Below are 14,194 nucleotides of genomic sequence, written 5' to 3'. Positions count from 1 at the left end.
CCCAAGGTGGTTGGTTCGTACCCTTTGGTGCTTGTACTAATTCCGCTCCTTATGTCTTTGTTACTTATGCAGCTTTCACAGTCAGCTGCTGTTGATAAATGGGGGCATTTGGGGGCAGTTTCGGGACCTGTTCCCAAAATGGCGGCAGCAGGATTATGGCCATGGCTGAGGAGACGGGCTGTTCTGTGTGGGCTGCTGCCTGGGGTGAGTGATGGCAGCAGCAGGATGAGCCATCCCTCGGCAGATTTGCTTTCTGAAGCAAAAGCCTGTCTTGTTTAAAACCTCTGATTCATTAAGGGGACAAACAAACAGGTCAGGCTTAAGGGCCAAGAAACACCCAAATGCAGCAGAAGTTGGTGTGAGCCTCATTGGAGGAATCAATGAAAGGTGCTACTAGATTCTTTAAAACTGTCTTGTAGGTGATGGCTGCCATTGAGTCGGCAAGCTTTGAGGAGGAACAGCTTCCTAATAAGAGAGAAACTATGATTTGGAAGCCCAGAAAAGGTAAGCCTAAACTATTAGAGCAAAACAAAGCAGACAGCAAGTAATGAAACTTACACTCTGCTTGAGGAAATGTACTTAAAATTCTTTGGTGATGCATGGGAAATGTCTCTTCAGTTTGTGCACTGAATTATTTCCGTATAGATATTTGTGTATGCCTAGGTGCAAGAGTAATTAGTCAATACTACAAAAAATTTTTTTTTTTTTTTTTGTAAACTAGAGCTGTGTTCTTTCAACATACCTATTTTTTTAAAAATACCATGGTGAATGCGGTGAAACAAGACTGCTGGGTCCTGTGCCCTAGTTTAAACAGTTATTTTCCAACAAAAGTCTGTGGAAAATCCTGACTTGGGCTAGTGTTGTAATGCAAACCTATGTCTGATGTTCCCAACCACCTGAAGCAGCACTGTCATGTTATTACATATGTAAGGAATTACATATATTATAATTTGATTGGTAGTCACAAAATGCATTCATATACCTGGCTGAATTATTGTATGCTGAGAATGTAATTGTTCCTGTTTAATTCCTAAGTATCTCTGTTGGGTCTTTCTATTGTTTTTAGAATGTTTGCTGAAGAATATTCCAAATGTTCTTGATAGTGAGTCTGAAGAAAGTGAATTCTCTGATATTTCTCACAATGAAAATGATCTCAGTGGCTCTCCTGTTGACTGTGATCATATACGTCCTGACCTGGAAGACTTAGATGGTGAAGTCACCGGTATGCCTGAGGCTATAACTTTTCCAGAGGTGCAGACTGCTTCTGTGTATGAAGCGGAGGAGGACTGGGATAAAGAATTGGAGTACTCTGAATGTAATCCTTATGGTGAGTACAAATTTACTTGTGCTTCATTTGAGTTTTGATTAGTATGTGATGTGAGGTAGGTGATTTGCAGGAGAATGTGTTTAAATAACTCCATGTTCTATTTTGGGCAGCTTTTTTTGTTGTTGTTGTTGACCTCATGGATTTGTAATGCATAATTTGGTTGTCAAATACAGGATTTAAAGGCAGCGTTGTGACGTTCACATGAAACTCTTGCTTGAGCAATTGGATTCTTAGGGAGTGGAATGGTAAGGAGAATTGTATGTGTATTGAGTTTCTCTGGAGAAGCTAGGTCTCAGCAGTGTATCTTTGTTTTTCTGAAGCAGAAGAAAGAGGTACATGGGGTGCTGCAATGTAACTTTTTTTTTTTTTTGTGTAAAAGGAGTTCTTCCTTTCCTCCAAGAAAATTCATCCAGACCGTACACTGTAATGTCCCTCTAGAGCATGGAGTTCTTGGAGGGCAGCAGTACAAATGCTCAGTCTCTGGGTACGGTTTATTCTTGCTTTTGCTGTAGGGGTTTGGGATTTTTTTTTTGTTTGCTTGTTTTGTTTGTTTTTGTTTCGTGGTAGGATTTTTGGGGGTCTTTTTGTTTGGTTTGTTTTTTATTTTTTTTTAAGCTTGATCCTCTTAAGTGGTTGTGCATGTGATCAGTCCTATGAACAAAGGTGGCAATGGATAGAAGCAGTTTCATCCACATCTTTAGAGTTGTATTAGCCCTCCAGTTTGTAAACTGTTTTTACAGTGACTCATGTCTCAATCTTCCATTTGCCAGGCTGTATGTTAGGATAGAACAAGTGGATGGAGTTTAGCCAGCAGGGGTGACCTGCTGTGTCTTTGTTGACAGAGAACAGTACCATTTCCATTTTCTTCTCGTTAATGCATATCTTTTGTAATTAATACAAACGGACCTTTCTTTGCTTACGAAACATCAATGCTCTGTTTACTTCAATTCCATAAATGGCTGTTATATTCAAGTTCTGTTGTTTGATAACAGAAGGATGTTTGCAGCTTTCCTATAAAATCATTCTGATTTTAAAATGGAAATACAGTAGTGGTTTTTCACACTGGGTAATCTGGGAAAAAGACTCTTTCCTTTTCGGATGTTTCCCTCTCTTCCTTCCTGGGATTCCCTTTTAATCTCTCACATGCTCAAATTTATGAAATATTTTGATTTGTTTTTTCTTTTTTTCTTGAATTGTCACAATTTCTCTTCTTTTCCTTTATTTGACTCATGCTTACCTGTAGCTTTTGCTCTTCAAATCCTCACAAACTAAGGAAGCTGTGATTATGGGATTCAGGTGCTTGTGAAGGATACTGAGTTCAAGTGTCTGAATTGTTAACTGCTACAAATAAAAAATGTGCTTGGTTGGTCATTTTATGTTTTTTAAAAAACTTTTAAAAAAAATCTTGCTTTGATGGCTTGTTTGGCAGTGCTACTGGAAGGCTGACACGTGGATATACTGTGTTGGGTTCTCTGCTGCCCCATACTCTGGGCTTTTCATTTGCTCAGTCCTTTGAGTGCCTGCTGGCTAGAAATCTTTTGCTTCTGTGAAAGGACTTTGCCCTATTTTTGTGCTAGGTTGGTTAAATAACAGGCTTATTAGGCTTAATTCTAGCCTTGTGGAAATGTTCAGAGCTCGCTCTTACAGGACCCCACCCTTCCAGTAACCCAGTTGTTAAAGGGTTTGGAGGGCTCTTTATTGGGATGTGGTTATGGAAACAGCAGGAAAGGGGAGGAGAAATAAAAGTAATGGTTTCATGAGCCTTTTATACCTGGAGAAAACTTAGAACTGCATGCACTGTAAGAGCTCGTGTTGGATGTTCTGATTTCAGGTATGTCATTGAGCTTCTTGGAAAACTGTTTTGTCTCTGTGGCAAGAACCTTCTTTAAAATGAAGACATTGCCAAATTCAGCTTTCTGTTTGCTTTGTTTGTTGGTCTGATTCATGAGTGCTGGCAGATCAAATTGAAATACTTAACTGGAAGATGTGGTAGACCTGCAAAATAATCTGCTACACTATACGACTAGTTTTCTAAGTATGTCCCATGGTTTAAATCTTTTCTTTGATCTTCTTTAGATGCTGACGATCTCTACTGTGGAAGCTTTCAGGAAAATAATCTTTTGGCCTCATACTCATGGCAAGAGGATTCGTTTTACAACCCAAGCTGTCACCATGCAGCTTGCTTTGCTTTTGTGCCGCCAGTTAGAGTGACTGAGACTGGCCAGTTCGATGATGCTGATGAATGAGGTTGACCCTGGTCAGAACTAAGTTTGGCTTCTGAGTTGGATTATGTTCTTCAGCAGTTGAGTCATGTCAAGTCCTTTGGCTTGCTTGCAGAATTCTGAATAAGGCCAGAAATGCTACACCATCTCCGAAGTTTTGCTTAGACTGCTTCTGGGCTGTTTATAAATTGACCACACTTGATCTCTGGAAATGAGAGTGCAGGTGCTAGCTGTAAGGAGTCAATGCATTTTTGGACTTTTTGTTTGTATTATATAGATCTATGTTGTTGCTAATAAGTTGCTTGAGAGGAAGTATTTTAATTTCTAAACTTCAGCTTGTTTGCCAAGCTTTGCCAGTTTCGACATGCTGATCCCTGTGTGTCTGCATAACCTGTAGTTTGCTTTCCTTTTCATTTGATGCTGTGAAATTGGTTCTCATAGATTTAAAAACTCTTCCCTCTTCCAGCTTCTCTGTTGTATTTCTATGTTGCAGTTTGTGATTCCGTATCTAATACTGGTGTTTAACAAAATTAGCTATGACAAGTACAGAATGAGTTGTTTCATTCTTATTTTTATGTGTTTCAGTATAAAGGGATTACAAATACATGATACACATTTTGCAAATACACATGTGGACATACACTAGGGCCTGTTGCATCCAATAAGCAACGCTGAGTGCTTAAGGCTGCCTCCCAGCAAAGGTTTCCCCACATCAGACTTTCTTGTATATGGGCATATTGTCCTCCAGTCTCAGAGTTGTATTTGTAACGTTCTCATGCAACATCAGATGTGTAATCACAAAGAAAATATCTATGCTTGCATAGTGTCTTGTAGTATATAATCTCTGTGTCCTGCAAACAGTAGTGAATTAAGGTTCCTGATGCTGCTGAAAGACTTGTTTTGTTGTTGTTTAAGTAGTGGCAAATGAAGAGATGGGAATACAAAATACCTCCATGAAGTCTCTAAGACAATAGCTGGAACTAGAACCATATCCTTCTTGCCTTTGCTTTGCTTTGCTTTGTAGTTAAAGGGAATGTTCTCAAATGAAGTATATGAGTCAATTGAATGGCGGGTCACTTGAGTAACAATCTTCTACTAATGCTTATGTTTCATTAATCACTTATCTTTCAAGAACCTTTTGATGGCTTTGTGTTTTGACACTGACTGATACTGGAGCAGAGGACCCATGTTTGTTTATTCTCAGGCAAGGAGTTAACAGTTACCACTGGAAGACTTTTTTTTTAATGAATTATCCAATGTATGAGACTGAAATAATTTATGCATTAGTTTGGAAGGAGGAAGCGAATAACACAGCGGTATCTGCTTAAACTTTTCCTTGAGAGCAGAGGAGGACCAGAGCTTGGAAGAGTCTTTTCTTCTGGTACGTTGCTGTTCCTGGTTACGTCTTGGTAGCTAGCAAGCAGTCCAAGTAAAGAGTGGAAGCCTGGTGGTAAGGTTGCAACAAAGAGGGCCTGTTCTTTTATTCCTATATGATGGAGTGATCTAGGAATTAGTATTTCCATCAAAACTTACTTTGGCATGCCTCCAGAACACATACATACAGCAGAAAGCACAATCTAACAGACTATTCTTTCCCTGAAGGGCAAGAAAGCCCTAGCTGTGCTCTCTAAGGCATTGGGGGAGTTTTTTTTGTTCTGTGAACTGCTGTGTGTAAGAGAGAGAGTGCAGCTCTTTGAGGCCTCCATTGGTTAGAACATGCACTTGACTCTGTGGAACAGAAGTGAGAATTGGCTACGCCCAGTTTACCAGGTTTGGATATATAGTGAATTCTTTCTCTGAGAAAACAGGAATGAAACTCAGAGCGTAACTATACCTGACTCATCAACTGGAGAAAAATTGTTGATTTGCATTTATAAATGCACTATTAATAAATAGAAATTGAGTACAGATTACTGTTGAAATAACAATACACCAGTAAATTGTGAAAGCTCTTCTGAAAAAGCACAGATTATTTTGTAAGCCCATTTATAGCTTCCCAGGCTTCAGCTTCAGATGGCAATGCGCAACACTATGCTGCAGGGGGCAGCAAAAAATTGTCTGCCCTGCTCAGCATATTTTCATCTGGCACGAAGTTTCATCAGCAAGTGTCAGATCCTCGGCCTGGATTTCTAACGTTGATAGCAATTTAGATCTGTGTTCTGCATAGCACTGTTGTTCTCCAGTGAGAATGATTCTTGGCCCCGATTAGTTTCTCTTTTTTTTTAATCTTACTCTGAAGTTATACTTACTGGACTGAAAAATTTCTCCCGTGGCTGAGAAAAGAACATCACTTGACTTCAGGCTTAATATATTTTTTTTACTGTGCTTGTGGGAGATGTCCCACCGTATTTAATAAAGATGAAACTAACAGAATTCTGTGGAAGCAAATACGCCTTTTTTGTAATTGTTTTAAAAGGATAAACAGGTAATCTTTATAACATTGATTAGGATGATTTTCTTCTATGGTTCCAAAATTCTATCAGTACTGAAGTCTTCAAACCATTTTCTATGCATTGTCTAAATCAAGTTTGTTTTTTTCAGCCTGTACCTTTAATTGCAGTCAGCCTTGTCTATCTTGACTGTCTTGTTATTTGAGTAGGAACTGTCTTGCCAAGCTGTTTGTATTTTAAATGATTGTAAACTTAAGAGATTTGTTTTCAGTTTCCCTTTAAAGTTAAAACTGACACCACCCCCACCAGCTTTGGAAAAAAACGGCATGAGGATTTTACAGCAGAGATGCATTACGCTCTCTAGGGATATGTTGGCAAATGTAACTTCGTTCGTCTTGGCCCTGCTTGTTGGGGAAGGAGCTTAATGTAAAGCTTGATCTGAATGCTCTCAAACTTCAGTGGGATTAGAAAACCAGATGCAGACTTCTCAGAAAGCATCTGCCTGGAAGGATTTGAAACCAAGCTCATGGATTCCAGTGTTTCTGCACTACAGAGTGTTTCAAATTCCATTGTGAATCTTGCACTGAGCCTGTTTTGTGTTGACACAAGTGTGTCATTCTAGGCAAGAATACATTGCAATTAAAAACAACATAAGGTAACACGTGAGTCAACAGTTCAAACTAAGAGTGTCAGTCCTTCAGCCTGCTCAGATTATTGGAGGAAAAAGAGTCCCGTTACAGGACGAAGGTCGTACACATACAAGAAACATATTGGTGGTACCTAAATGAGTTGGAAAATTGGTCAGAAGTGTCAGATTTCTCAGTTAAATGCACATACATCTCTAACAAGATTTCCCCATTCTTCTATACCTATAGTATAAGATACCATTCAAAGGACAGAAGACTACTGCAGGTTAATATTGCAGGTTAATATCCTACCCGGTTTATATTGTGGGGGAGGCTTAGTAGTGTGGCATAATATGATTACTCAGAAGGAGACCTGGGTACATCTCTGAAGCTGCTCTTGCTTTTTGTCTCATTTCCCTATTTTACAGGTAGAGATAATGCTACCAGCCTGTGTGTAAAGTACTTCAAATTCTCTGAGCAAGAAATTTGTCTAAATAGTGAGGTGTTGGAAAAAAAAACAACAAAATCAAACGAACAACACACCAAAACAAAACAAGAGAGTTTTGCATTTTCTTTGAACAGGCCAGCAAAGAAATGAAAACTTGTTTTGGGTGCATCTGTTGTTTCCTTTGAGACCTACAGGGAATGATTTGCAAGAGGAAATAATTGAAGGAAATGTGTTCATATTTCCTGTTGGTAAGGTAGAGCGTTTAATTCATACATCATATTGAGATAGTGGTTTCTTGCTCTTGTATAACCACAAAATCCCACCCATTTTAGTGTCATTTAAAGACACTGCTGCTTGACCTGTTTTGTCCTATCTTTTAACTAGTGTGCTTTCACTCTTAAGCAGAGAAAACTCCACTGTTGAGGGGACTATGTGAATAATTTCACAGACTAAAGGAAAAGTGCTGATGGCAGCAGCTCATCCTGACCATCTGCTGCTTCCAAGGACACCAGTGTAAATCCCATTGTAACAAAGGTCATTTTGTGAATCTAGTGGGCAAATCTCTGTAGGCATGGGGAAGGAACTTGTGATAGTTACCCTCTGTGGTTCTGTATTGCAAACATAGACATGGGAGGCTTGAGTATTAGAGGGTAAAATTGTGGTGGTGGTGTTAGTCCTGGGAGTACCAGCTGCTCATAGCATAGCTTCCTAGCTTGGCAGAAGAAACTGTAACCTACTAAAAAAAGCTGCAAAGCATACAACCCTAATAATTGTTTTTAGTGATGGAAACGGCTTCCTTTAAGCTTTTGGAATGGATCTTCAGCTGGTATGAACTGTTGTAACACATTACCCAAGCAGAAGCTCTGTCTCTGTATATCCCCCTATGCAATGTGTGTGTCGTCTCTGATCACGTTCAGTATTTCATTATTGCTGTGGATTTTAATTCTTGATATAATGGGCTTTCTTTACAGTCATAGTAACTGTTGACCTTCACAGAGAAAAAAAAAAACATAAATGTGGCTCAATGTCTATATTTGTTTCTTTGCAGGTTGTTTTGGTGTGTGAGTTTTTTGTGTTTTTGTTTTTGGTGGGTTTGTTTTTTCCACGTGGAGGATGGCTAATTTCAGGAGATGTAGCAGAAAGCAGCCTAACAAAGTTAACTTCTTGTAATTTAGCAAGTCTTGATTCTCTGGCCTGAATTATTTTATTCAAACCTTTTCTACCAGCCTGCAACTTCTGCATTTAGACCTGGAAAATCTTTTCATTAAGACTGAGTTGTATACATAAGTTGTATGTATTTGTTTATGAGCCTGAGGTCTCGGTTTGTTTTATTTCCCTCAAGGGGAAATACCAGTTAATTCTGCTCTGTCCTTTTTGAGCTATTGGTCCTTAGTAAAATTTACATTGAGCAACACATTTTCTGTGAGACCTAGAGCACTGGAGAATGCCAAGTTCTCATTGTGCTGCTTTGCAGTTTTAATTAGCGTAGGTATTGCAGACCCTTGTTCCAACATTAAATGAGATATTTAGTATTTCTGTCGTTACCTCAGGAACTACTCCAGAACTTTCACATTCTCACTGAGGAGTTCCTTCCAGTATTTAACGCATACTAGAAAATATTTTATTTTTTAATTATTTTATCACAGATAAAGTAATATCATTTCATCTGTAATCTTTCTCCAGACACCTTATGGGTTTGTGAGTAAATGTTCAACATTGTAATATAGAACTGGCTGGCTACGGACGGCTGGGAATTGTGTAACTCTGTCTCCTGCTGTACGTGTTACATGCTCGAATGCTTCTGGGGAAGTAAATAGGTGTGACAGTGTGATTAAACAGGACCTACACTCCACAGCAGAGAGTACAACCTCCTTTTATGTAACTGGAGTTCCAGAGAGTAGGGAAAAGTATTTTAGCGAAGCAGGTCTTCACAGTGTTGGTGACAGGAGTGTGGTAGAATTGGAGTAGCAAGGCCAGAGGAACAGCTGATACTTCCAACAGAAGCATGGGCAACAAAGCAAAACTATGTATTAGGGATTGTCTTAGTAGAGGGAGTGGCGATAGTCTGGAACCTGTTCAGCACTAGATCTGAATTAATTTCTAGCCTGGGTAGGCAGCCACTGAAAGCCAATGCTGTTTGAAGCCAATTCGTATTGAGGTATTTGGCATGAATGAATACTGAGCTGATGGTGTCTCAGGTGGATCCTCTGCAAGGAATTGGGGGCTGAACTAAGTAGCTCCAAAATCGCCCTTTTTGTCAGGAGAAGCATGTTACATGTTTGGTTTGGATTTGATATACCCTTAAGTAGACAATGTTAGAAAACTCAGGAACTCTATTTGCTCAAAAATAGCGTATTTTGTGAAAATAAAGTATCTGTAGAGGAGGATAACAAGGAATGTCTAGATTTCATGCTGTGCGAGCCTGTTAGATTCTTCTGCTTGGTTCCAGTTGCTGTACTTACTGCATTTTACCAAAATATACTTGGTCTGTTATAAAAAACCATCTGATACTACATTGCAATTCTGAACCCCCCTTAAAACTCCCCTAGGGAGAAGGGGAAGGGTGTAGGGGGAAATTAATATAGCTGCTATTTTAAACTTTTAATGGCTACATGTCATAGATAGGGATCACTTTGGTCATGCAGCCTAACACTCTGTCCTCCAGGCTACAGCCAAAGAATTCTTGTGGCAGAAGAAATGCTTCTTCCATATTGGTTTAACACATTTTGTAATCTCTTACTTCACAGATAAATTAAAGCTATAGGTACAGGTTTAATTATTAAGTATAAACACGTGAGGTGATGTACAAAGTAGTACCTGGAGTGTTGATCTGCTGGAACAAGCCCTTGTCCCTGTGTGCCAGCCTGAGGAAGTCCGTGGGGGGGAACGGGTCTGGTACAGGAATCTCAGTTGCTGCATTCTCTTTAGTACAGGAGAAGCACATGTAAGGGAAGTTTGCAAATTTTGTTTCGGCTGCAGTTAGCTTGTTATATCACAACCTGTGATAATCTGAAATGAATGCACAGAGGTGGAGCTGGTAAATAGCCACAGTGCTAATTCAGAAGCCGCCATCATCTTCTTGTCTGCTGTCACTACTGGATTTGCTAGAATTCTAGATCACCCTTGTCTTCAGTGTTATGTTTATCAGTACCTTCAGTTCCGTATTCTTCAAACAGGCCATTATTTTCCTGGTATGAAACACCTTTTACCTTCTGTTTTGGTTAGTTCTAGCTTTTCTGCATCATTCGTACTTGATTTGTTTAATTGGGCCTATAACCCTGCAGCTTGTAGTTTGCCAGAAGTCTGGGATTGGTCAGATGTTATAGATAAAGCCACTTAGATAAATGTTTCTCAGGCAGAGACTGCCTGTCTACTAGATAAGAACTACATTTAGTTTATTATCTGCACTTGTGTTAGTCTTTTGGAGAGAAGCAGGCGAACTGTTCTTCAGGTAGATCTGGGATTTGGTTTAAGGACAGGCTTTCTTATGTGGTCTATAAAGTGCACTGTAGCCCTATAGGAATACTTTGTGTGTCTGGTTCCTGCCTGCAGTTGTGAACGCTAACTTTAATGATGGTGCTTCTGATTATGCAAGGAGGTAAATTCTCAGGTCAAAGAATGGGGAGTTTCATCATCTCTCCCATTAACTGCAGCAGGGTTTCTGTTGTGCATAGGAGAGATTGCCTAGGTTTTAGGCAATGGCAGCGAGGGAAAGCCCTTCTCAGGTATGCTGGCTGCACAAGGCACCTTCCATCCCTCCACAACTCTGATGAAAGGATGTATCAACTTCTTAAAACAGCCACTCACACCTTTGTCACTTACAGGTTATGTTACTGCTATTTACTTTTAATTAAGTTCTATCTGAAAAGGGGGTAGATGTGGCCATTTTGCCAGCATGTAGCAGCGTGGCTGTAAGGTATTATAGGACTGGGGAAATTGGTAACACCCAGCCTTTGTGATCATGACTGCCTGTAAACAAAAGGACTAAGTTCAGCGTCCTGCTAATGGACTTAACTGTTCCATAATTGAGACTCCAGGTACTTGGGAAATAACTTCTTTTTCTGCATATCCTTTCAAGTTTGGCTTAGTTATTTTCGTTCAGCTTACCTTGGTGTTGGATATTGCTGAGCTTTTAATGCTAGTTTCCAGCCCAGTTCAGTCCTCAAGGTTTGGCAATAGGATTTTTCCTGGTTTCAGGTATTACCTCTATGGTTTGTGTTTCACTTTTTGCTTGAATTTTCCATTTTGGAAGGATTCTTTTCCTTTTTTTGTACTTAGTGGCTGCTTCTGCGTGGGGTTAAATTTAGTTTTTGTTTCCACCTGTAGTACTAAGACCCAGAAATGGATGTTAGCTAAAGAAAAGAAGAAACACGTTACAGTGAGTGTGGGAGGAGGCTGAAATGAAGTAAATATGGGAGAACACAGAGAGAGAGAGTGTGCAGTAACTGCTCTTTTTTACAATTGGAGCATGCTTCGACTTTGACTTGATTACTTCCTCTTTGATTAATTGAAGCCTCACATAATTGAGCTAAGAGCTTTCCCTTCTCTCGTTTAGAGTGCCTTGTACTCTTTTTTTTTTCTGTACTTGCTATGGTACCTTAGACATGACACTGATGTGAGAGGGATATTTATTTTTAGTACTTCTTCCCATGATTAATCCATGCAGGTTCTGTTTGACCGTTCAATGCTATTTTAATGATGTAGGCAACAGCTGTTTTCTCCATGTCTTATCAAATATCCTCCATGTTCTAATAATAACAAAGAAATTTCTTTATTCTTGTCTATTCCAAATTTCCACCCGGGGCATCTCATTGCATCTCTTCATGGAGACTGCAATCTAGGAATAGGTACTTGTGGCTAGATAGATCCTTGCTTTAAAAAATAAGTATGATCAAGGATTTAGCATTGATTTATTCTTGATTCTGTCGTTACATCTAGGATGACATTTAGGGCCTCTTTTTTTTTTTTTTTTTTTAACAGCTCAGTAGTTTTAACTATCTTCTTGTTCAGGTAAAATGACAAGTATAGCAATGTGCTTTGCTGTCAGATGCTGTAAGGATGATTTAATTAGACTAATTTCTGTTTTCATTAACACTTCTGTTGACTGTGTGTTAGTGCTAGTGTTTACAGGTTGTTATTTTGTGATATTTTCTCTCACATTTTTGTTGCCTGTTTACTATCACACAACTGATACTGTCGCAATTGTGTAATTTTAGAGGAGGTCTCTCTCTGATTGATATTATCTGGCAAAATAGGGTATTTGCACCACTGTTAAATGGTATCCTTTTGTTTTGGTTTGTTTTTTTTTTTTTTTTTTTTTTTTTTTTTTTTTCTGTTGAACAAGACTGCATGTGATTTAACTTGTTCTTCAAGTGGTCCATAGAGGTCACACTGAATGAGAGAAGATGACATCTCATCTCCATGGTCCCACCCAGAAGCAGGGTAGCATGAACTATAGTCCTCTACTAGAAAACCTGCACTCTAGCACAAAATCCTATGAATCATGACAGTGTTTCCATACCCTGATAGAAGAGAACTGTGATAATGTGACATATCCCAAATTTCTTCTGACTTCATATTTTCACTGCTGATATTTTTTGACTGTGGATTTTTAAATCATTACAGACTTAAGATCTGTTGCAGTGGAGAATCTGTCACGTTTAATTGTCATAATTATCTTGAGAAAGTTCTGGATTTGTGAAATAGTTGCTTGTTTTCAAGCCTTTTACAGTGCGCAGTATACTACAGAGGAATGCAGTTTATTCTTAGGCGTGGAGACTTATTCTACTACCAAAGTGCTTCATCAAATCCACTAGTAATAAATAGCATGTTTTTTTTTCTTGCTTAGCGGTCTTATCCTCAGCAGTGAATTTCAGAAAGCCTTTTGCAGGTGGGTTTCATTCTGATATAATATTCTACCATAGCTCAGGGCCAACTTTATTCATTAATCTTCTATCCGTACAGCTACATACTTTTAAAATAACTTGGATATTGAACAGGATTTGGAAACCAAAGTATTTCAGCTACTCTTAACAACCTGTGAGTTAGTCAGCAAAGACCATTACTTGTTCTTTCTTCTAAAAAAATGAACATTTGCAAACACTTCACTTGGTTTAAAAAAAAAAAGTAATTGTCAGGGACAGTAACAGCAGACATAGAAACCACTTAGCAAATTTTCTTTGTCAAGGTTGATATGAAAATTATATTCAGAAGGTAGCTATGTTGTAAAGTGCTTCAGAGGCCACTGCTAGTAAACATGAATAGTTTCATGTATTGAAAAGCCTGGGTCTGCTGGAAAAAAATGGCTTGAATGCCAGTCTACGATTTGCCAAATTAAATAGCTATTAAAATTTATAATGAAAATTACAGTGTTGCTATAGTTACGAAAGCTTCCTTAGTTCTAGGACTGCAGTGCATTTCACTTCAAAGAATCCCTTTTTTCCCATTCTTTCACTATAATCAAATAGAACTTTCAAAAGTGCTTTTAATTTGCATGAATTAGTTGGTGGAACTTGTTGCCATGAGGAATCAGAAAAGCCGGAAATATAGCTGTTCCCGAAACATGTGCTTTATTTCACAGCATCTTTGAATTAAATCTCATTAAATCATATTCTTCAGTTCTGTACTGAAGGGCAGAAGTGACCCATCCCTCAGTGGGGAAGACAAGTACGGCTTACAGTGACCCACTGAATGTGGGTAGAGCTCTAACAGGTACTACCGTGGGTCTGGTGTGTGCGTGATGAAGAGAATGCAGTCACACATTTGTCTGTGTTTATATGAGTGGCTTATGCCCACTTGTTCTTGAAACTGGTCTTGCACTTCTGAACGTTTCTGCTGTAAAGTATGCCTTGACTAGTAAATGAAAAAGTTAAGAAGCAATGACTTTTAAGGTCAAGACATGCAATTATTGTTCCATTAGGGCTTGTTTCCTCTGAAGCTGCAGGTGCTGCCACCATTGTCATCGTGGCTGATTGCTGCAGAATGTTTGTGAACCTGTTGGAAGATATAACCTGTTCTTTGTAATGTGAAGCGATGCACATAAGCCTCATGGTGAGATCCTGTTAGACAATTCCTATGCAGCTTTCCTCACGGAGCTCAAAAACCCAATAATATTAGCAAGGTTATAAAAACGGTACAGAGTGAAGCAGAGGAAATAAAACCAAAGGATTTTGCTCTGTCAT

General features: G+C 39.0%; 1 protein-coding gene across 1 annotated transcript; it reads left to right on the top strand.

Annotated features, from left to right (window-relative positions):
* The first annotated feature begins 138 nt into the window (after positions 1-138).
* Positions 139-3,573, top strand: COPRS (coordinator of PRMT5, differentiation stimulator). Its single transcript, XM_009880241.1, has 4 exons — positions 139-204; positions 420-540; positions 1,067-1,327; positions 3,404-3,573. The coding sequence occupies exons 1-4, from the start codon at positions 139-141 to the stop codon at positions 3,571-3,573; spliced, it is 618 nt and encodes a 205-aa protein (XP_009878543.1).
* The last annotated feature ends 10,621 nt before the right edge of the window (positions 3,574-14,194 follow it).

This window comes from Charadrius vociferus, unplaced genomic scaffold, assembly GCF_000708025.1.
Source record: "Charadrius vociferus isolate BGI_N301 unplaced genomic scaffold, ASM70802v2 scaffold662, whole genome shotgun sequence".
NCBI lineage: Eukaryota > Metazoa > Chordata > Aves > Charadriiformes > Charadriidae > Charadrius > Charadrius vociferus.
This window is presented reverse-complemented; position numbering and strand designations above follow the sequence as displayed.

What these genes read in the sequence shown, in the direction of transcription:
- COPRS (XM_009880241.1), top strand. Translation starts at nt 139, where the DNA reads ATGGCGGCAGCAGGATTATGGCCATGGCTGAGGAGACGGGCTGTTCTG. An exon ending in TGTGTGGGCTGCTGCCTGGG is followed by an intron (nt 205 to 419) that starts GTGAGTGATGGC and finishes ACTGTCTTGTAG; the next exon opens with GTGATGGCTGCCATTGAGTC. An exon ending in CTCTGAATGTAATCCTTATG is followed by an intron (nt 1,328 to 3,403) that starts GTGAGTACAAAT and finishes GATCTTCTTTAG; the next exon opens with ATGCTGACGATCTCTACTGT.